This window comes from Hippichthys cyanospilos, chromosome 4 (genome assembly GCF_059441005.1).
Source record: "Hippichthys cyanospilos isolate Australia breed blue-spotted pipefish chromosome 4, RoL_Hcya_1.0, whole genome shotgun sequence".
In the NCBI taxonomy this organism is placed as follows: Eukaryota; Metazoa; Chordata; class Actinopteri; order Syngnathiformes; family Syngnathidae; genus Hippichthys; species Hippichthys cyanospilos.
In genome coordinates, this window is record NC_142372.1 from 27058736 (window position 1) to 27080396 (window position 21661).

At 46.7% G+C, this 21661-nt stretch overlaps 1 protein-coding gene across 9 annotated transcripts in view; it reads left to right on the plus strand.

Moving 5' to 3' along the window:
- Positions 1-1016: 1016 nt before the first annotated feature.
- The window catches only part of lrrk1 (leucine-rich repeat kinase 1), a 31266-nt gene continuing 10621 nt past the window's right edge, over positions 1017-21661 (plus strand). For 5 of the 9 annotated variants that reach the window (XR_015865478.1, XM_088413881.1, XM_088413884.1 and 2 more), the window contains exons 1-24: positions 1017-1079; positions 3437-3501; positions 4682-4824; positions 7841-8183; positions 8360-8542; positions 8616-8749; positions 13348-13574; positions 14462-14589; positions 14665-14828; positions 14913-15050; positions 15395-15507; positions 15826-15896; positions 15974-16103; positions 16169-16281; positions 17490-17707; positions 18315-18479; positions 18532-18704; positions 18777-18900; positions 19414-19573; positions 19657-19835; positions 19907-20004; positions 20375-20546; positions 20648-20817; positions 21210-21349. Coding sequence is in view for 8 of the 9 variants with exons in the window: in XM_088413881.1 (XP_088270007.1) it covers positions 3471-3501; positions 4682-4824; positions 7841-8183; positions 8360-8542; positions 8616-8749; positions 13348-13574; positions 14462-14589; positions 14665-14828; positions 14913-15050; positions 15395-15507; positions 15826-15896; positions 15974-16103; positions 16169-16281; positions 17490-17707; positions 18315-18479; positions 18532-18704; positions 18777-18900; positions 19414-19573; positions 19657-19835; positions 19907-20004; positions 20375-20546; positions 20648-20817; positions 21210-21349 (3517 nt within the window). In the remaining variant the exon portion in view is untranslated. Of the gene's footprint in view, positions 1080-1137; positions 1155-3436; positions 3502-4681; positions 4825-7840; positions 8184-8359; positions 8543-8615; positions 8750-13347; positions 13575-14461; positions 14590-14664; positions 14829-14912; positions 15051-15394; positions 15508-15825; positions 15897-15973; positions 16104-16168; positions 16282-17489; positions 17708-18314; positions 18480-18531; positions 18705-18776; positions 18901-19410; positions 19574-19656; positions 19836-19906; positions 20005-20374; positions 20547-20647; positions 20818-21209; positions 21350-21661 lie in introns of those variants that run through there. The other 4 variants (XM_088413885.1, XM_088413886.1, XM_088413883.1 and 1 more) reach the window with 3 other exon arrangements.

A 21661-nucleotide genomic window follows, 5' to 3' on the forward strand; every position in this document is an offset into this window, starting at 1 on the left:
TGGCGTTACCCACTTTGCCAATCGATCCAACCAGACTTGAAATAGGACAAATTTGCTTCGCGTCAACTCATAACACTAACCGGAATATACGTTCATTATTTCAAAAAGATGTTGTATCCATTCCATATGTGGTAGCCTATTGGAACTGCTTTGTAGCTAACCTTGATTGGAAGAAAATTTGGAATCTACCGGCTAGATATATGCTAACTAATAAAGTAAAGGAAGTAACTTTTAAAATAATTCATAGAGTTTACCCCACTAAAGTCTTTTTGCAAAGATTTAAAAAGGATATTGATGTAAACTGTTCTTTCTGTGAAGACTGCCCCGAAGATGTGTTTCACTTGTTCTGGTCTTGCCCCTTTTCCAATAGACTGTGGAAGGATATCTGTGCACTTGTTTCTGCACATGTTAGCCCTGACTTTTCCCTCTGTTTTGAGAACGTATTGTTTGGCTTCATCAATCACTCGACCATTAATAATAATAATCAATGTTACGTTATAAATTTCATTATACTCTTTGCTAAATGGCATATCCACAAATGCAAATATGCCTCTCAAAAACTGAAACTCTCTGTCCTAATCAATGAAGTCAAACAATATATTAAAACTTTGAAACTATCTAACAATTTAAAAGCAATTAAAATCTGTGATGTGTGTACTCTTTTTAACATATTTGTGTAATAGTGTATTGCACAGTTTCTCTTTCAGTTTTTGGATGTTTTCCCCTGGCGTTATTGTTTTTGTTGTTACTGTTTCTGTTTTTGTATTATACTCAATTATATATATATATATATATATATATATATATATATATATATATATATATATATATATATATATATATATATATATATATATATATATATATATATATATATATATATATATATATATTCATTTTATTATACTCAATTATATACTGTTATATTGATTAATTTAAAAAAAAAAAAAAAAAAGAGTTGGCAGCGACCGACCTTATTTTGAAGCGACGTAGCGGAAGCGCTTGAGTGTGACGTCATTCATGCCGGAAGTGAGTGACTTGGCCTTGGTCCCCTGTGAGCGCGTTTTTGCCTGCTCAGGGTGAGTGGCGTCACGTTTTGTACTTTCTCCAACTTGAGCGCATCACCGAGCCAAAACCGTCACGAGCGGGGGAGAGTGAGTGTGACGTCACATTCCCGTTCGAAAAGCCAGAAGACGGCGAACTGGGGGAACGCGCGTGCGCATGCGGCTATACGAGAAGAGTCGCCTATTCTCTTAAAAAAAAAAAATCTTACGTCTTGTGTGAAATCACGAAAACAAGAAGCCAGTCTATAGCTTTCTTTTATTTTTTTCGCCGTGGAGAAAAAGAGTACCGAAACCAAGAAAAAAAAATCAATTTCACGGATATAAGACGATTTGTAAAGTTGCCGTTGTGACTTGGTAATTATGACTCGTTTCACGCGATAGCGCGTAGAATTTCATTTCTGCACTTGGTAATTATGACTCGTTTCACGCGATAGCGCGTAGAATTTCATTTCTGCAAAACGAAGCTATTCCTTCCGATTCAGGTGACGGTCCCTTTTGGTCCGAGTTTCAAGCTACGTCGCTTGACTGGAACTGTGGAAAAAAAGGCCACATGTTTAAAAATATTTCACAAGAGGGGTGATCCCCCTTGAAGTTTAACATTGAGTCAGACATTTTTGGCATCCACAGTCCAAGGTGCGTGGTTTCTTTTTCCGTTTTGTGCTTTCTGAACTGTGGAATTGACCATGGCGCACAGTATGGAATAAGATCCGTGTTTGATCTATTGTCCTGATCTATTGTCATTGTCTCGCGTGAGTCTTATTCTGTCATGGTCTGTTGGTTTTTGGGGAGTGGGTTTATTTTGAGTGGTTCTGTTCTTTTGTTTGCATAGTTCCTGTTTCTGTTAAGCCCGTGTCACCCCACATTAGTTTTTATTTGGTCCACCTGTCTGCCTCGTGTTTCCATCTATCCGCTTCCCCTGGTTATTGTTCCCTTCCCAGCTATTTTGCGTCTGTCATTAGTGTGTGCACTTAATCCCAGTTTTTTGTTACAGCCTTAGCTAGATCATAGTCACACGTTAGTCACATTTCACCTGTCATATGTGGGTTTCGTCTTTTCCCGAGCCTCCTTGCCAGCCTGCCCGTTGTTTGTTTCCCGTCTTGCCTGCCTGCGCCTTTTGTTGGAGTTTTTGGCATCCTGCTTTTTCTGTTGCTGTTCTGATCTGCCTGCTAACTATAAATCATGGACAATCACCCACACTCCCGGCCTCGTAGCCTCCTGCTCATGGGTCCTCTACCCCCGTGATCATGCCAGCATTCCTCCCCGCCTCGCCACCCAATCGTGACATACTCATATGAATGGTGAAACACACATGTCTCAGGAGAGTCATACTCAAACACGGATATGAATGGTGAAACACGCATACGTCTTTTTGACAGCGATCTTACTACATAGCACAGCGGCAGAGCAGATCTTACAAGTCCCTCGCAAAGTTGGTGGACCGCGGTGCAACGACACAGTCATGACGCAGTACAGATACGCAGATGTGGAATCAGTCTCATTCATTAACAAACACAGCGCAGCGGAGAGGCACCATGTCATCCACGGGAATAGATTTGTCCCCAGCCTTTCATAAAGCTAAGCATGCACGTCCCACGTCTACCTATTCTGAGGATATTTGTGAACTCAAGCGGCTTGGACTGGCTTTCAAGACTGCGTATCATTCTTGTGACGGTGTGAATGAGATTGTTTATGTTGTCACTGTACAGTGATGTAGAATTTACCTCTGACTTCTTTGCACTGATTAAACTATGTCCCAAATGAACCGCTCAAACCATAACTGATGGAGTTTTAAAAAATTTTGAGGACACGGGTATGAATAACGCAACGACACTACATGCACACAGATTGTGCGCTTAATGTGGGAGCGACACGAACAATGACATTGAGGTTGACTTTTTAATGAAAGAAAAGGTGAGTATCAAACATGCTGTCCTGGTACTCGTGAGTAACTCACAAAAAAAATTATGTGCACCCCTGCTCATCAGTAATCTCTGCTGGAGTTTCTAAATGATCCTAATTATTTGAACGTGTTTGATTTATAGGCGTGTTTGATAGTGAAGGACCCAAAACATGCAGGATGCCAGCCTTCCAGGACTGGACTTTGAAACCTATGCGTCAGATTCTGCGGTTGTTTTATGGCATTGCTGCTCTTTGTCCATTTGTGGCTTTTGCTCTTAGTTTGTGTCCAAACAGATATCAATAGCATACCAGTGTGTTGTAGCGTAGCCTCGTTGTCTGCTTTTTGCGTCTGTTATTTTTGTCTGAGTTCTTTTTTTTTTATCTATGTTCTTGTGTTTTTTGTGACTGTGCATCTGTATACATTCTAGTGATGCACTCATTTCTGACGTTGCGCGTCGATGCAATGTGTGCAGGTGTTGACAGGAGCTGACACCAACCGGTGCGACCATGGAGCTGCCCAATGCCGACGCAGCGGGCGGTAAGTCCCGGTGTCCTTCACTGCCCTGAGCAACTGTGATGTCATTTTCAGTGGACAGCAAGTGGGAAAAATTTTACATCTCCATTGCCCTTGCGTAAATGCAGCATTGATTAGTGTAGGGTCTTTCACTAGTGGGGCTGCGTGGGATATATTTATATGGGACACATGATGTTTTTTGTCCACTTGTGATGGTACTGGCTTTCACACAATCAAGGTGCGGCGATTCTCCCCTCTGGGCATCCGACACACACACACCCACACACGAGTAGGTCAAGTCTGGGGGTTCCTCTCAATTCCCAAATGTGGACTAGATGCAAATTTATTACGAGGCTCATATCATGGGAGTGGAACTTTTTGGTGATTTTAACAATGCTACAACTTTGATTTGTCACATGAAGCACCCCCATGACTTGCCTTCATCCATTCATTTGGAATCACACCAACTCCGCTCTCGCAGCTGCGGCTCCGACTAAGTGGATAAACATGACTTGGGGGAGGCCTGATGACTGAATTTGATTAATTAAATTTTGGTTCCGGAGTTGAGGAGGAGAGAATTTGCACCCACATTTCATCAAGTGGTTACAATGTTTTTCTGTCAAAAATGCCAAAGTGGCCAAAATGTATGTCTCGGAGCATATAACCAGACAATCAACATCGTCGTGGTAGTAAATCATTCACCCACGGGCAGAACTGCACAATCACACTAACAAGGGTAACAGAAACATCAAACTAACATGGACAAAAGACCAAACAACCCAGAATGTGAAAACAACAGAAAACCCCCACACCAACCAATACACAATAAACCAACCAACCAGAACAAAACACAAAGATCCAACAGCCCATTACAAATGGCACCGGTACAAAGATTGAAGTTGTTTGTGATGCAGGCATTCCCACTGTCGACCGAACCGTTTTCCAACAAGAAACAGCGCGTAGTGTGGATGTTCAGCTGTTGACCTCGTGTAGTCGGAACACATCGCGACGTTGGCCTAGCGCAAAAGGGGCAGCTGTGTGTGTGTCTCTACGTGAGATAGCATGTGTGCATGTCTTGGTGCGAGTTAGTGTGCACATTTGTGTGCGTATGCCGGCTTGTGCCTTGTGCAGCTCTGTGATGATGCTTGAGTACTTTGTGCATCAAGCCCTCTGATCCATGGCTTATTGGTTTCCCCCGATCCAGATGGTGGTCCTTCATGCCACCCTACTTTGCTGGCCAGCATCCAGAAGGCATATGAGGCGGGCCAGGAGGAGACTGCGAGGGACATGATCCAGCAGGCCGCTTGCAGGCGCTGTGGTGGCACGCTCGATAAGTGTGCCCACACTGTGAGTGTTAAAGGCCTCCAAAATCACAAGTACAACTAAATCTGAAAGCACCACGAGAAGTCAAGTAGTTCTCAGCCAAGTTAGAACCCATGAGCACTGACCTATGACCCGGCTAGACTAGATAGCACCTAGACTAGGTTTAGGCAACCTTCTTCATAGAGAGCCGCAAACCTGCATGCTTTTGATGTCTCTCTTCTACATCACACCTGATTCAAATAATCAGCTCATCAGCAGGCTCTGCAAAAGCCTGATAACAATCCTGATCATTTGAATCAGGTGTGAAGGATAGCAGCAGTCTAGGACCGGAGTTTTCTACCCCTGACCTAGACCCAACAAGACCCTCAATAAACTTGAGAACTCAGCTGTAGTCTAGCTCGCGGCCACCTACAAAACAACTCAAACCTCAAGGGGCCAACTAAAATTCACCTCATACCAAGCTAGAGCCCACAAAACGTACCAAGGACCAACTAGTACCCACCTAGGTTCACCTTAGCTCCATGTGCCAAAATAGAACAAAGCGAATCAGCCAAAAGTAACGAGTACAGACCCAGGGCAAGAGAACAATCGTAAGACAAAGGCACGAGATGAGAAGAAGCGCAAAGTCAGGAGCATGTGAGAATTGCGCCATCAGCGCTAATGCGGCGAGCAAGTGCCTACAAGTTATCCAGATTCCATCAACAAGGGTGGAAATCCAGCCAAGGCTGTTGGCCATTTCAACGAGAGTTCCTAGCGCTCGCCTACAGAAGTAGTCATCTGTAAGCCAGGTAGTGTAACACATGGGGGTGTGTGTGATTGTGCAAATATCCAAACTATTATTTCTTTTCTTTCATTGATTTGTCCTCCTCTACCACACTGCAACATTGACGAAGACAACAAAGGACAGCTTGTCCTTATTAATTGTGCATCTGCATCCCTCAAATAGCAAAACTACAACTGCAAAAGTAATCAATCTGTACCAACCAAACAACATTGTCACAGATAAAGAAATAAACATATATACGCATACACATAATATATACAGAGCCAATCAACAAAACACAATTTCTTTGTCCCCACTGGAACTTCCCAAAAACAAAATCACCCCAAAATAGAGAAACAGTGTCACCCACTGGTTAGGACACCAAATGAATTAAAAAAAAAGAGACTAAAGGAAAAGAAACTGCAGAACATGGGGAGACAGCCTGTCTTCATTAATTGTACATCTGCTTCCTGGATTCACGAAACACGCATGCTCATAATGTGGACAAAAACAACTATTCAACAACTGTTACCCGACACAAACCCCCACCCCAGGTAGTTACAATACGTACATCTACCTGTACATAGCAATAACATTATGTACCCAAAATAGCTCGAACTTCCAAAACATTTAGCAAAAAAAAAAACAATGACATAGCCAAAAGGCAGTTTACCCCAGATAGCAAAACTGTAACAACTGAGGGAATATTGGTCAGTCACGGAAATACACTAAGCATCACAGAAGCAAAATGCACCGGGAATAACCAAACATGACTAAAAATCAAGTGACTCGTTGAGATCACATTCAAAGTACAGTGGGCCCCTGCGTTACGAACTTAATCCGTTCAGCGGCTAGGCTCTTAACTTGAATTTGCCGGATGACGGGCAATCCAAACCTATGTTAATTAGTGAATGCGTGCAATGTGTGCAAAAACTTTGGCAAAAACATCACAACTTTATACACATATTAAAAATTAGTAACAATCCACTGTACAGGTAAATTAAATAACTTAAATATACAAAGGAAAAATGACATTTACCTTTGGGGCGACGTGACTTGAGCTGATGGTGGATGGAGGCGGAGGGGAGCAGAGACGAACCCGCAGAATTTATTTATTTTTCTTAAACGAAAACTATTCTTAAACGAGAACATATCCCCGGCGATTTCCTTCTTTTTAATCCGTAATAAAAGAAGCCTCTCCATTTTGTTGTTGACCGAGGTCCGTCCCCTGGCAAGGAAAGTCATGCCCTTAGAAGACTTGCTTGCTTTAATAGCTTCCTTGTTCTTGAGAATTGTACCGATTGCTGAGCGGTTACGGCCATACTCACTAGCAAGGTTACAGTAACTATGCATGCGCCTCCTTTATATTTTTTTATTATCTCCTGCTTCGTTTCTATTGTCATCATCCTCTTACTTCTTCCTTTACCACCACTTGGAATTTTAGAAGCCATGTCTAACAGATAAAGTTTGCAAAGTCTTCACAACACACCGACCAGCTCGTTCCATCAAGCTAGATGAGGGCGTTCGGCCAATAGCATATCGGCATTTCTGTGATTGACGTAACGCCGGGCAATAGCATATCGGCATCTCCGTGACTGAGACCGTGACTGTGACCTTAATCGACCAATAGCATATCCGCATTTCCGTGACATGCGAGAAAAGTGTTTTTTGTTGATGCAGCAAAGCGAAAAAAATAGTGCGGAACACTGACCGGCATGTTGGATGGTTCATAAAACAAAAGGTTTGTGCGTAAGAGGGGGACAAAAAAATGCCGCGTTCCACGCCGTAAAATGAAAAATACGTAAAATGGGGTTCGTAAACCGGGGGCCCACTGTAAAACTAAGATAGAAATTTATAACATATAATTTTTCAAATTCTGATACACTAGGATAAATCTACAAAGTCGTGAAAACCTGCCTACGACCAAGACCGCAGGTGTCTAACCTGAGTCCGGACGGGTCAGCGGTATCCCGCAAATTTTCCAAATGTTTACCTCTACCGATAGCCCCCTTTTCCATCGGGCTCCATGTGGCGCTTGCTGATTCATTTGAATCAGGTTTGTTTGAGAAGGGCCCGGCAGGACTCGCCTGGGACACCTGTGTTCTCGAACCTGGGGCCCCTTTAGAACCTCGCTGGTCCTCTGCTAGCACGACCCGAGCATTCTTAGCATGAACAGCAGCTACGGGACATCAGCACATGTCGTAAATGGACTTTCACATATAGCTTTTCTACCTTTTGGTACTCAAAGCGCTTTACACTACTGATGATGTTCATCAGGAGCAACTAGGGGAGGTTCAGCGTCTTGATCAACACTTCGACATGGCCATGATAGTTGGTGGATCGAACCCACAGCCTCTCAGCGTGGAGACGACCTACCATCGATTTACCATCAAGCCATACCATCCAACAGCTACTGAACACCTGAATACTAGGGCGAGTGTGTTTCAGGGCAGCGTTATGTGTTTGGCGGCGGAGCACGGCGATGCTCCCAGCGTCCGTTACCTTTTGCATGAGGCCCAAGTCCCGATTCTGACAGACGTGTCGGACGAGAACCCGGTGGTGGCGGCGGCCTACTCTGGACACAGCACCGTGCTCAAAATCTTGTTGGACGCCATCCCAGGTCAGTGTCGTAGCGGTGCCAGAACCAGAATCGGTTCTCATATCAGAACCAGCGTCGTTGTTGCAATTAGTTTTAAGGCCATACTTAATTGGAGTCTGTAACCAGTGACCAGGGTGAAATTGGAAAGCTTTTGTTCCACTGTATGATGGGCCTTTTTTTGGTCCGTTTTCAAACAGGTGTGCGAGAGAGGAGCGAGCTCCTCAACCTCCTGTTGTCTGCTTCCTGTCAGCGGGGTCACGTAGACTCGGCCCGCCTTCTGGTCATGGACTACGGCGCCACCACCAGAGCTGTACGCGTCGGCCACAGCGACAGTTTCCCCCCTATCGACGCTCTGCCGCTTTATGCCGCAGCGCAAGCGGGTCAGCTGTCCGAGCGCCTTGATGGGGTCGCTTGACGATGACCATGACTAAGCATGCGCTGTCTGTCTCGCAGGCAGCGAGGAGCTGGCTGACTTCCTGTTGGACAACGGAGCCGCTTTGTCGTCCTACATTCTACTGGACTATCCCGACTTGAGCGGGCGACTGCTGGCACGAAGACTGCAGCGCAGCACGCAGGATGGGCAGCAGGTTGACTTTCTGCCATTGTAGAGCAATGGAGATGAGCACAAGGGCTAAGGCTACATAGAAACCGGCACCTAGGCTTACCTTGGACTATGGTGGCAGTCCACTCGAGTCCAACCCAGGCCCAACCCAACCCAAGCCAAACCAGGGGTAACCTAGAGAGCCCTTTTCCCAGCTGTTTTCCATGCAAAACACATCCGCTACACCTGATTCAAACGATCGGGGTGGGTATGAAGCTTCTGCGAAGCTTGCCGATAAGCCGATGATTTAAATCAGGTGAACTGTTGGAAGGCGCCAGCTAAAACAGACAGGATGGGTGCTCTGCAGGACCAAACTTGGGCACTCCTTTTGTAGACCGCATTGGGTTAGATCCCACCTCAATGTCACTTATGACTCAGGTAGAATCCCCACAAATTTGATCTCCAGTAGCACCTCCTTAGAAGTGACCAATGGTTTGGTAAAACACAGAAGCACGTCGTCGGAGGGCCTGCACTTGGCCCCGTTACAGACGCCTGACGGTAGGGCTGCACAATTATGGCCAAAATTATAATCAAGATTATTTTGGCCAATATTGAAATCACGATTATTCATCACGATTCTTCATCATGTTTGGTCAAACATGTCTATTGCACTTTTTTAAAACCGGTGGTATATATAAACAAGGCTTCAGGCATTGATATACATATAATAATGCACTCAAATAAAAGTAATAAAGTAAATCAATCAATCAAATTTTATTTGTATAGCCCTAAATCACCAAAGTCTCAAAGGGCTTCACAGATGAAAAGAGGTCATGTGGAGACCTCTTTTGAAAAAAGAAGTCGTACAGAGACATCTTTTCAGTGTAAGGTACACAACAGCATCCCCTGTCAAAGCTCCCAGAAAGGGGAAGGAAAAACTCAAAAACCCCAATTAGGGGAAATTTAGAACCCTCCAGAAGGGACCACAGGTGGGAGGAGCCCCCTTCCAGGTGGGAAGGTAAAGTAAACAATAATGAAGTAAATAATAATTATGACAAAAACTTGGCACACAGGGTAAGACAAGACACAGGGCAAATTACAAACCAATGAAAAAAATGAAATCTCCTTAGAATCAAGCCACATACTACAACAGGCTTGTAACAACATCTACAACAGACGATTAGTTTGGTTGCAAGAAAAAACAAGACAAAAGTACCAGAATCACTCCAAGTGAGTATGGACTTAGCAGCAAAATGTCATTTTTGATCATTTCAAACCCAATTTATTCAAATCGCATTTTCCAACCTTCAGCGTTGTCAACGCGTCCCACTCTAATTTATTTATTTATTTTTTTATTTTTTTATTACCAGGGAACTTCTATAAGCAATAGTTCGTCTGCCATGCTATCTGCCCAGCGCTTCCGCGCTGTAAAGAAATTCCGGAATGTATGCGTTATGGGTGTGGTTGCTGAAAAGACGTCATTCTGACGAGTGGAGCAGTGCTTGTCAAGCATAAACAAAGCTGCCGTCCTTCTTTCAGGATTTGCTCCCTTGCTATTTCTAAGCTTAATGAAGTCTTAACCTTGCGTTTGCCCCATGGTGGTAGGATGACCTAAAGTGCTTGATTTAACAGCCGGCTTTTTAAATGTCAATTTTGCCGATTATCATCTTAATTAATCATGGCAGCCAATATCAATTAATCAAATTTTATTTGTATAGCCCTGAATCACCGAAGTCTCAAAGGGCTTCACAGATGCAAAGAGGTCATGTCGAGACTTCTTTTGAAAAAAGAAGTCATACAGAGACATCTTTTTGGTGAAAGGTACACAACAGCATCCCCTGTCAAAGCTCCTAGAAGGGGAATGAAAAACTCAAAAACCCCAAATTGGGGAGAATCAGAAACCTTCAGAAGGGACCACAGGTGGGAGTAGCCCCCCGCCAGGCCCACAGGTTGAAGTGGATGCTGCATGTACCAAATACAGTCAAATAGATACACATTACAGACAAATACAGGTATACAATATAGATGACAGAAAACTTTGTGCGAAATAATGCAATGATGATTTGACAGCAGGCAAAGCCATTGGGCAGGAACCTTTCCACAGTCCAACCAAGTGGACCGCAGACGGTCGATCTCTTAACCCTCGATGGTCGATCAGTACAGGACCAAATGGGGGCGGTCAAGTCAACCTTCACCATCTAGCTCTCCCATTTCTCCGGGAGAAGGGGGCAGGAAATAAAGAAGGCTGCAGACAGGCCCATTAACTAAATGCTTTCAAGTATAAATGTGTTTTTAGTCGGGATTTAATGATTTCTACTGAGGTGGCTGCACAAACTTCCATAGGTAGACCATTCCATAGTACTGGCGGGTGAGTGGAAAAGGCCCTTGATCCCGCGGACTTTTTTTTAACCCGTCATTTTGTATTGAAGTTGTTGGATGGAACATATGGTAATGCTAGGTAGACGAGATAGGAAGGAGCTAAACCGTGTAAAATTTTATAAGTAATTAACAACACCTTAAAATCACATCTCAGGTGTATTGGAAGCCAATGTAGGTCAGCTAATATCGGAGTAATATGATCGAACTTTATCATCCTTCTTGTCAAGAGTTTCGCTGCTGCATTTTGTACAAACTGCAGGCTTTTGACGCAGGACATGGGATGCAACAAAACGTTACAATAGTCAGGGCACAACATACCAAATGCATGAATTAATGTTTCAGCATCGCTAAAAGACAGAATAGGGCAAATCTTCGGATGTTGCGAAGGTTAAAAAAAGGCAGTTCTTGTCATGTTATGTTAAATTGAAAGAGATCCACTGTTTAATCTTGGCAAGGCAGGCATCCAGTTTACTGCAGTTGCACGGATCTGGTATTTCTAAATGCATGTATATTTGGGTATCGTCAGCATCGCAATGAAAACTAATAGCATGTTTACGTATAATATCGCCAAGAGGAATCATGCAGATGTTGAACAGTAAGGGACCAAGTATTGACCCCTGCGGGATACCACATGATACGGAGAAAGATTCAGAGATCGCATTGCCATAAGAGACACTATGCGTCCTTCCCAGGATGTAAGATCTGAACCAACAAAGTGCTGATCTTGAGATACCAACACACGATTTAAGACGTCCTATAAGAATATGATGATCAATAGTGTCAAATGCAACACTAAGGTCAAGCAATAATAATATTGATGAGATGTTGGAATCCATGGCTAAGAGAAGATCATTCGTCACTTTTACAAGGGCTGTCTCAGTTGAGTGGTTGGCCCTAAAACCTGACTGAAGGAGTTTAAATCTATTGTTATCTATCATGAAATCGCTGAGTTAATATCATGGCTCTTAAAGCCTTGGTTGTGGTCAATAAGACCACACTGAGCTAGGACTTCAAATGTTATAAGATAATGATCAGACATAGTGTTGGTATACGGCCAAATTGTGACATTTGAGGCAGTTAGGCCACGGGTTAACACTAAATCTAAGATATTACCATTCCAGTGTGTCGCTGCTTCTATTATATGTGTAAAACCAAATGCATTGATTTTTGGTTGAAATGCTACATTAAGTGGCTCCAATGGGGAGTTCATAATAATATGGAAGTCACCCATAATTAATATATTATCTGCATGATTAATTAAATCAGCCATAAGTTCAGGGAATTCATCTAAGAATCCACAATATGGACCAGGAGGACGGTAAGTAACTACCACATAGAATGGTGGTGAGGAGCTCGATCGCATAACGAAAGTCTCAAATGTCTTGAAGGTGTGATTAGTGCTCGTGCTGAGTTTGATATCAGATTCTGAAATTAGGGCGACACCTCCCCCTTTTTTACAAGGACGGGCAACGTGTCAGCCCACAAAGTTTGGGGCTAAGGCCTCATTTAAAGATAAAAATTCATTTGATTTTAACCAGGTTTCACAGAGACCAAGCACTTTAAGATTGTGATCTGTAATAGGATAATTTACAAAAAGGGCTTTTGAGGGGAGTGACCTAATATTTTTGAAGCCAAATTTAAACTGAGAAATTTTTCCTGAACTATGATAAGTCTTAATGTTAGTAGTACTAATACTCACAAAATTTTGATGGCTGGGGCTCGGTTTGTATTTTCAATAATTAAAACCTCGTCGCAATGTTAGTAATGTAGGAATTCGATTGTTGACGGCTACAACGCACGTATTAATATTAATATTCCGTCGAGGTATTATGTCACTAATCCGACCGGTTAAGGAGGCATTGCTACTTTCCTTAACTCCACCTCAGCAGAAATCTTATCACTCGGGGATTCAGCATTAGGTATTGAAACAGTGTGTGGATTGCAGTGACCTAGACTAAGTATACTATGTGTGTTGTAGCAGTCCAGCCTAGTGCCAGTTAACTCTAGCCTTAACGACATCCACACCCGTTTTAGTAGGCTTGCTACTCGCTTGCGACCCGACATGCTCTAATGTGAGAAGTCATGGAAGCCTCAAACATTAATCTATGTTTCTAGAAAGAGTTATGGCGCCTTCCCAGTTAGGGTGAAGGCAGGTAGGGCCGGTCCCAAAAAAGAGGGACAATATACAATATCATGATCGCGATTAACAATTCAATTAATTGTGCAGCCCTACCTGACAGATGTTCCTTTGTGGCGTTTGCGCAGGCACTAAGCGTGTGTTGGAGTGGCCTGTCTCTTCCTTGGTTGGAACTTTCCTGGCTGCTGGATGTGTCCTGTCTGATCACGCACTTGGATTTGTCCTGGAACCATTTGTCGTCTCTGCCCTCCATCCTTCCTTGGGGTTTTCTGCGTCTCCAGACCTTGGACCTGTCCCACAACCGTTTGACTCAGCTGCCGCCTGTCACCGACTCGCATGAAATTATCTGCACTAGGTACATAACTGATTGGCTCAGCGGCCTAGCGGAAGCATGTGTGATGTTGGGAGGTGTATGGTTTAATCCCCCTCCGGGACATACAGTGGTATGGAAATGTTTGGGCACCCCTTTATTCTTCTTGATAAAATTATAATAGCAGTTAAACACAATGATATTTGAGAAGTGAAATGAAGTTCATAGGATTTACAGAAAGTGTGCAATAATTACTTAAAAGTTGGCAGGTGCATAAATTTGGACACCTTTGTTGTTTTATTGATTTGGACACCTTTAGCACTAATTAGAGGGAAAAAATTGTTTGGCAAGCTCATTGTCCTATCCTACATCAGTGCTTCTCAAATAGTAGGGCGGGTCCCCCTGGGGGGAGCACAAGGTGATACCAGATATCACAGTGTTTATCTGCTATATGATATATTTTACTGAAATTCCTGATCGAAACCATTAATGATTAACAAAGGAAAATTTTGAAAATGATCAGGCGTGCCCAAACGTTTTTATACCACTGTACAATGACCGTAAAAATGGGGACCATTGTCTCGCTGCTTGTCACTTGGAAGTTAGATGGGGTACTTGACTATTAAGGGCTGCGCTTGGATACGTTTTGCATACTGGTCAAAAACACTAGAAATACAACCTGCCTATGGTGCCTCTGGGAACTTCACCAAGAACCATGTGTCTAGAGGCCACCTTTAAAGCCAGCTTCCTGCTATGTGCAGCTAGTCTTGTGCTCAAGGGCACACAAGCCCAGAACTCGGCAGGACAGCCGAGGAACCAAACCTCAGCCTACCCAGTGTGTGTACATATGCTTGTGTGTGCGCTCGGTGCATACCTATGCTCACACATGCATGTTGTCATCTACGTGAACAACGTGTTGCTGTGGCGTGCAGGTTGCGCGAGTTGAATGTGGACCAGAACCAACTGAGCATCTTACCAGTGGGACTGCTCCACCTGACGGACCTCAAGAAACTTTGCGCGGCAAAAAACCAGTTAAGCACCTTGTTTGACATCCCGCCAGGTAAGCCACCAGCCAAGGTCCTCCTCCTGGCAGACGTGCAATTAGGCACACCTCTTTGTGCATTTGCGACAACAGCGACCAACTGGTTGGGCCTGCGCAAGCTGGAGGACTTGGACCTGTCTGACAACGCTTTGAGCACGCTGCCCACTGAGATCATGCAAGCGCTCAAGTCACTTCGGCTCCTCAACGTGTCTCGGAATCGGCTGGCTGGATTTCCAGAGCCCTGGGCCTGCCCCCTGGTCAGCATCGGCACCCGGTCCAGGGCGGGCCGTCGGCGTGAGCTTGCGCCCTTTCATCGAGGTCTTTGTTGATTTGGCTTTCAGAACCGGTGCAGAGCGTCGTCTAATAAGATAAGTGGGCTACCGGACAACATCTCCATCTTCTGGAAAAATTACCTGCAGGACATGGACTTGTCAGATAACCTCCTCCAACATCTGCCCACCAGCCTATTTCAACTGGAGGTACCGCCCGCCCTAGGATCCACGACTCAAATAGGACAACCCACCATGAGACCTGACTAAAGCCCGAAACCCACGCAATACTTGTCAAAAACCACAACTCGCTTGAAACTAAACAAAAAAAAAGAAAGAAAAACCAGACAATCAAGAAAACGAAGCCCAATCTGAGTGTAAGCCAACGTCAGTAAGCTTGGTGAAGCCCCTGAGGCGCACGAGTATTTGCTCCCCTTGGCAATGCTGGCCCGCCCCTCAGTGCCGCAGAGAACGCAAGCCCGCTTTGCGCTTGCCCGCCAGCTCTCTGCAGCTTTGCTTTTCACACGTGCTCTCACTTGACCTCCCGGCACCAGGCGCTGCTTTGGCTGCGGTTGAGTGGGAACATCATCAGGACTCTGCCACCGCCGTCAGACTGGACCTGCTCCCAGCTCAGGACGCTAGACCTGTCCAGGAACCTCCTGGGGAAGTATGTCCACTTTTCATTGGTGTCTATCTGTCTGTCTAATTCTTCATTTGAACACCTGTTGTTTAACCAGCGGTCAAAGATTTATATGCTAACAGTACCATACAGGCCGCCATAAGGAAAACACGAGTGCCGATCCATAGAAATGCCTAAGAACTATACTCTGCAATGTCAACATTTTTCCGCGGCCCCATTGTGTGTTTTAACCAAAGTAGGCTACAAGAAAGGCGATTGCGAGTACGTGGGTGGCTGGCGTATGCCGTGTCCAATTGAGGGCTTGCACTTGAGGTGACCCTCCCGCGCTTGCTCTTCCACTTGCAGGAGTGATCAGGACCCAAAGTCCAGTAAACTTGCCTTCTTGACCACATGGAGCAAAAAAGAACCCGATCCAGGTAGGTCCTGCGGGGGAGCTTTCTCTCCTGCCCAGGCCCCGCGCCGCCGACCCGCTTGTCGATTGTGACCGGACCAGCGTGTCCCGTGGAGTTCCCGGCGCTCCTGCAAGATTCCCTGGAGGTTCTGTATTTGAACGACAACCGCTTGGTGCGCGTCCCACCGTCCGTGTGTGCCCTGAGTGGCCTCAGTGAGCTCTACTTGGCCAAGTGAGTGGCCTGGGATGGTTTGCCGTAGCAATGCGCCAATGCTAACGTGCCACGTGCGCTTGCAGTAACGCTGGCATTCAGGAGCTTCCGTCAGCGCTGGGCGGGCTGAGCAACCTGTGGCAACTGGACATGGAAAATCTCAATGTCAGCAATGTGCCTCAACAAGTCAGGGGAGAAGGTACTGTAGACTTTCCCTTATGTTCACTCAACAGAGCTAAACAATCGCAATGCACAAACGATACCTAACGCCCATTTTCAATGTACTGAGTGTTATTGAGAATTCTTTGTGGCCGGAATGGGAAATTAGCCTCTGACGCCTGAAGGGAATGGATGCAAGACAACTCTATACAAGGCGTTTTGTCGTGAGTTCAAGATGAAGTTCACTTTTTACGCAACAGTGTCACGCGAGGGGAGGGGAGTGAAGTTGCTGTGCACTTTACAGTGGATCCGGAAAGGAGAGCATTGCTGAGAACGTTCACTTTTCCAGGATGTGGCCAATATGTTCTCCGACAGCACCTTTATTCTTCTTTTTTACACAATAATCGCCTGCCCCCCCAAAAAAAAAAGTTTCAATGTCGCAATCAAGTGGCTGATACTAGTGACCGTGCTAAATACGGTGCTGTCAGTGCTGCACTATTGTTAGCTTAGCATAGTAACTACGGTTCAACAGCTGTTAAAAAAGGAAGCAAACGCTGCACATACCAGTTGTCCCAAGATCTCCCTTCCGCCTTTCTCCAAGCCAAGTGAGTGCGCTTACTTGGCTCCATTTTTGTATTGAAAGCTCAGCTGGCCGTATTGGGTAGCTCCGGGTGACGCAAAGCAGCCGCCATGATTCATTCCTACATCTTGTGTGAGCCGTTGAACATTCCCGAAGCTGATTGGCTGACGCGACGCGACACGCGACAAAAGTTCAAATTTTTTAACTTCCCGTGCCACGCGTAATTACACGCCGCGCGTTGCTCCATTGCGTCGCTCAACGCGTCATTGCGGCCGTCGCGCGAACTCCATTGACTACAATACAAAACCGTCCACTCTTCGCACTCCATCTGAACGCGGCATAAGTTGTTAAAGTCCGTAAAGGTGCCGTTGCATGCATAGCGTCCTCGCAGGCTTTTTGCGCAGCTCTTTATTTTCTCCAGGCCGTATTCTAAAGTGGAGGCAACAATTGGAAGAAGAAGGCGGCCAGGCAATAACCAAGCGGCCTCAAACTTGATTCCGCCATGTCTAGTCTTGCTTCCTTTGCTTTATTCTGTTCATTTTGTCCTGAAAAATCTTGAAATCATGAAAATGAGCGCACACTCAGCAAAGCAAGGATGATGATGAGTGATCATGATAAACATCTACCCTGAGATATGCAAAACTTTGTGGTGTTTGTTGGCGCCTCAGGTGCAGCATCAGTTTTGGGCTTCCTGCGTGCGCAGCTGCGCGAGGCCAAGCCGTGCTCCCTGCTTAAGATGCTGCTGATCGGCCCGCCGCGCCAGGGCAAATCTTCCCTTCTGCACGCGCTGCAGACGGGCAAGGCACCGGCCGCTGCATTCACGCCGCCGGACTGCCGCAGCGTTTCCACGTCCACCTGGGAAATGGACTCTGCCGGCAATCACCACGTGAGCACACGGGGCTACCGTGTCTCACTTACCTTGACACTTAGCTTGCCACTCTTGCACTTGTAGCTCTATTTTGTGCCCCCGCTAGCTAGCAGCTTTGTTTGACTTGTATTTAACTGCTATGAGCGCCAAGCAGGACGTGTACGAGCCCAGCAAGATGACTTAGTCGCTGGCAAGTGACATGCATGACTTGTTTTTTTTTACCTTGGTACATTTGACCAGTATGCGTGGAGAACGTGACTTTTATTTATCCAGTGTTTTGACTTGCGGCAGTAATATCTGACTAGTACTTGTATGTGACTTGTAGGCAACCACTATCACTTGTGTGTGGCGTACGTAACCGGTATGTGACTTGCATGTTACCCGCATGAGACTTTTGACCCATACTCCATCGAGCTTACGACTGGCACCTAGACTTGACCAGAATGAACTGTGACTGGCGCAACTGGTGTGTGGCCCATATCTTGTGTTCAACTTGTACTTTACATTGAATGACCATACGCAGAGTGGGTAGGGTGTGAGCGAGGGGACTCGCGGCGGGTAAATAGGGATCAAATATGCGGCCGCTCCTGCGACGGGCTCGTAAGCGACATATGTGTCGTTGCAGTGTCAGAAGTTGGCGTTTAATGTTTGGGACGTGGGCGGCCCATCTGGCATGTCGGCTATCACGCCGTGCTTCTTCACAGACAGCGCCCTCTATGTGCTCACCTGGAACTTGATGCTGGGCGAGGAGGCCGTGGCCAACCTGCGGACGTGGTTGCTCAACATCGAGGTGAGGCGTCTAACGCTTTCACGGAACTATGACAAATGTTGTTTTTCTACAGGCCCGGGCACCCAACTCTGCGGTGGTGGTGGTGGGAACCCACCTGGACCTGATTGAGGCCAAGTTCCGCACAGAGCGCCTGGCCACGCTGAGGGCATACATCCTGGCGCTGTGTCGCTCTCCCTCGGGCGCCCGAGCCAGCGGTTACCCTGACGTTACTGTCGCGCACCTGTGGTCAGTTCCGCCGTCACCTGCCCCATGGGCCCAAGGCTGGCAGCGGTCGCCTTGATGCTCTGCGTATCTCAGCGAGGTGTCGTGCAAGACGTTGGAGGGCATGGACGACCTCAAGAAGCTGATCCGGCAGGTGGTGCTCTCCATGAAAGACACCTGCAAGGCGCCGGCCTGCGGGGTGAAGCTGCTGGGCAGGATGGTGAGTGCTCCTGAGTCGCCGATGCATGTTGATCTGATCAATGGCTTGCAACAAAAAACGTCCGTGGTCCATATGCGACATGACTCTTTGTACACGGCAATGAGAATGTGGCCATTTTCTGACTAGAATTTGTCTTGTGTATTTTTGGACTAAATGTGACTAGCTTATGACTAGAGTTTGATTCGTAATTGCTATGTAAGCGACTTGTATGATAAACCTCTGACTAATATGGAGTAGGTTTGGCACACACGCGCCTCGGATGCCTGTTGTCCCTAGTATGAGACATAAACATGTAAGTAGCCGCTAGCTAACGTTTAGCGGACTCACGCATGGCTAGGTTCTGACTGCTATGAACTTGCATGTGACATGGACATGTGGACTAATCCAGTGTGCCTCAAGTCTAGTATGTGACTAACCATTTGACTAGTACCTTACCTTGTGTGTGTGTGTGTGAGAGACATGTTTGCAACGAGTGTCGGGCTTGGTAGCATGATGACGAGCTTTTGTCAGCAGATCCCCAGGAGTTACAGGCGCCTGCGGGAGGTGGCAGAGGCTGAGAGGCGGCGGCGTCACGCCGAGGAGGAAGTTCAGTTCCTGACGGAGGTTGAGCTGGAGCGCATGGTGGAGAGCGACATGGGAAGCGACATTGCGCACTACGACGACCTGCCGGCTGGTACGTTGAGCACATGGCCTTTCGGCATCCACGCTGGCTCGAGCGTCTGCGGAAACTCGCCCTCTAATGTTCCCACGCCGCAGCCATCCACTTCCTGGTGGAGACTGGGACGTTGCTCCACTTCCCGGACAGCAGCCGCAGCCTGCGCACCCTCTACTTCCTGTGTCCTGTGTGGCTGGCTGAGTGCCTGCGGAGGATTGTGAGCCTGGAGTCGTCTCGCTGCCCGGCTGCTAATGGCGTCATGCGGGCCCGGGACCTCCGGGTGAGTGAGACGGGGAGGGGCCGCCCGCTTGTCCAGGTGGGGGCTAACGCTTTTGGGGACCTGCGATCCAGATGCTGCTGATCGGGACCGGGTTCACCAGCCGCACCGAGGATCAGTACTTCCAGTTCCTGGCCAAGTTTGAGATTGCGCTTCCCGTGGCCAATGACAGGTAACTCACCGCGCCTTAGAGAACTCAAGAAAATTGATGTGTGTGTGTATTAAATGCGCACGGGACACATTACACACACCAAACGCAAGGAGGATGTGCAAAGTGAAACAAACCTGGGAACAAATGTGTCGAAGGGAGCTGATTGTTGACACAAGGACCGGGCAGACGCCAGCCAAATTAAAGCTGACACACAGTGTGGCTCTGCTACTGTACGGGACCATGTCACTCACAGCTGCCATGTAATTCGTAGTCGCCGTGTAATATGTAGTACAGTCCCCAATTTGAAAATTGCCAAAATTCAAATGGACACCCAAGTCGGCACCCAGGCGTGGTTGCACGCGACAGCCGGTGTGATGGCTGCATTTTCCAGCTACCTGTTGCCTCACCTCCTGCCCGCCAAGCCCGGTGTGGACCTGCACCGCTTTCGGCGTCCCCGCACCGACACACTGCAGCGGCTCTTTCAGATGAGCTTTGTGCCGGCGGGCTTCTGGGAGCGCTTCATCGCCAGGATGCTCATCAGCCTCGCCGACATGGACCAGCAGGTGCGCGCCCTGCTTGCCGCTTTTCCCATCCACCCCACTGACATGTTTATTGACGCGTGTACCTTGGCCACGCTTGACGTATGCATATGCACTTGTGCCAGTTGCTGGAGGCCAAGCGCGGCACCCGATGCGACCGGATGGTGGCGCCGGTGTTTTACCGCTTCGAAGGAAGCCAACAGACGAACCGCTGCAGTACATTCCGAGTGCGCCGCCATCAGACTGTCTACTGGAGGGAGGGGCTGCTGGTCACCTTCGACGGAGGTTACCTCAGGTCAGGCCGGCCCCCATTGGCTTTCTGCATCACTCAATCACACCAGAGAAGACGCAAACAACTTGCAACTGTATGAATATTGGAATTGTGACAATTATTTCAGTGTATCGACTTCCACAGGTCACGCTTCTGTAGTGCATTCCTTTGTGGTCACAGCAACACATGGGCGCGTGTTACTTTTGGCCTTGTCCAGGGGGCCCATACCTTTTGGTCCAGAAGAAATGGATCTAAATGGATCCGTTTTCTTCCATTGAGAGAAGCCACTTGGGCCATCCACACATTGGGCCTTTTTTTCGGGTTACTGTTGCTCACTTTGCTCACCGCGCTTCCGAAAACCGAACAGCGGCTTGGCGATGTGCAAGTCAGCGCTTGCATGTGTGTGCCGCATGTAGTGTGGAGTCTACAGACGTCAACTGGAAGAAGAAGAAGAGCAGTGGCATCAAGATCATCTGCCAGTCGGAGAGCCGGGACTTCTCGGCCATGGCTTTCATCATGGATCACATCAACGCCCTCATCGAACAGTGGTTTCCAGGTGGGTCCGTCAAAACTGCAAATCCAGGGCAGGGGTGTCCAAAGTGGTCATTCTTCAGCTTGAAAAGTGCCCGTGGTGCCGACGCAATTGTTTCCAAATGTTGGTCGATTGATGTGTGTTGCGCAATCTAGTTCTCATACAGTATGAACCTTAACGGGACAATGTGTAAGATGCATTTACCATTGTCCATAGCTATAACAGACCTGGCAGCCTCCGGAGAAGTGCCACCCCAATGTAATATAATTTAATGATAACAATACCTACGATTATATTTAAAACATACTGTTGGTTGTTAAGAACACATTTATTTGC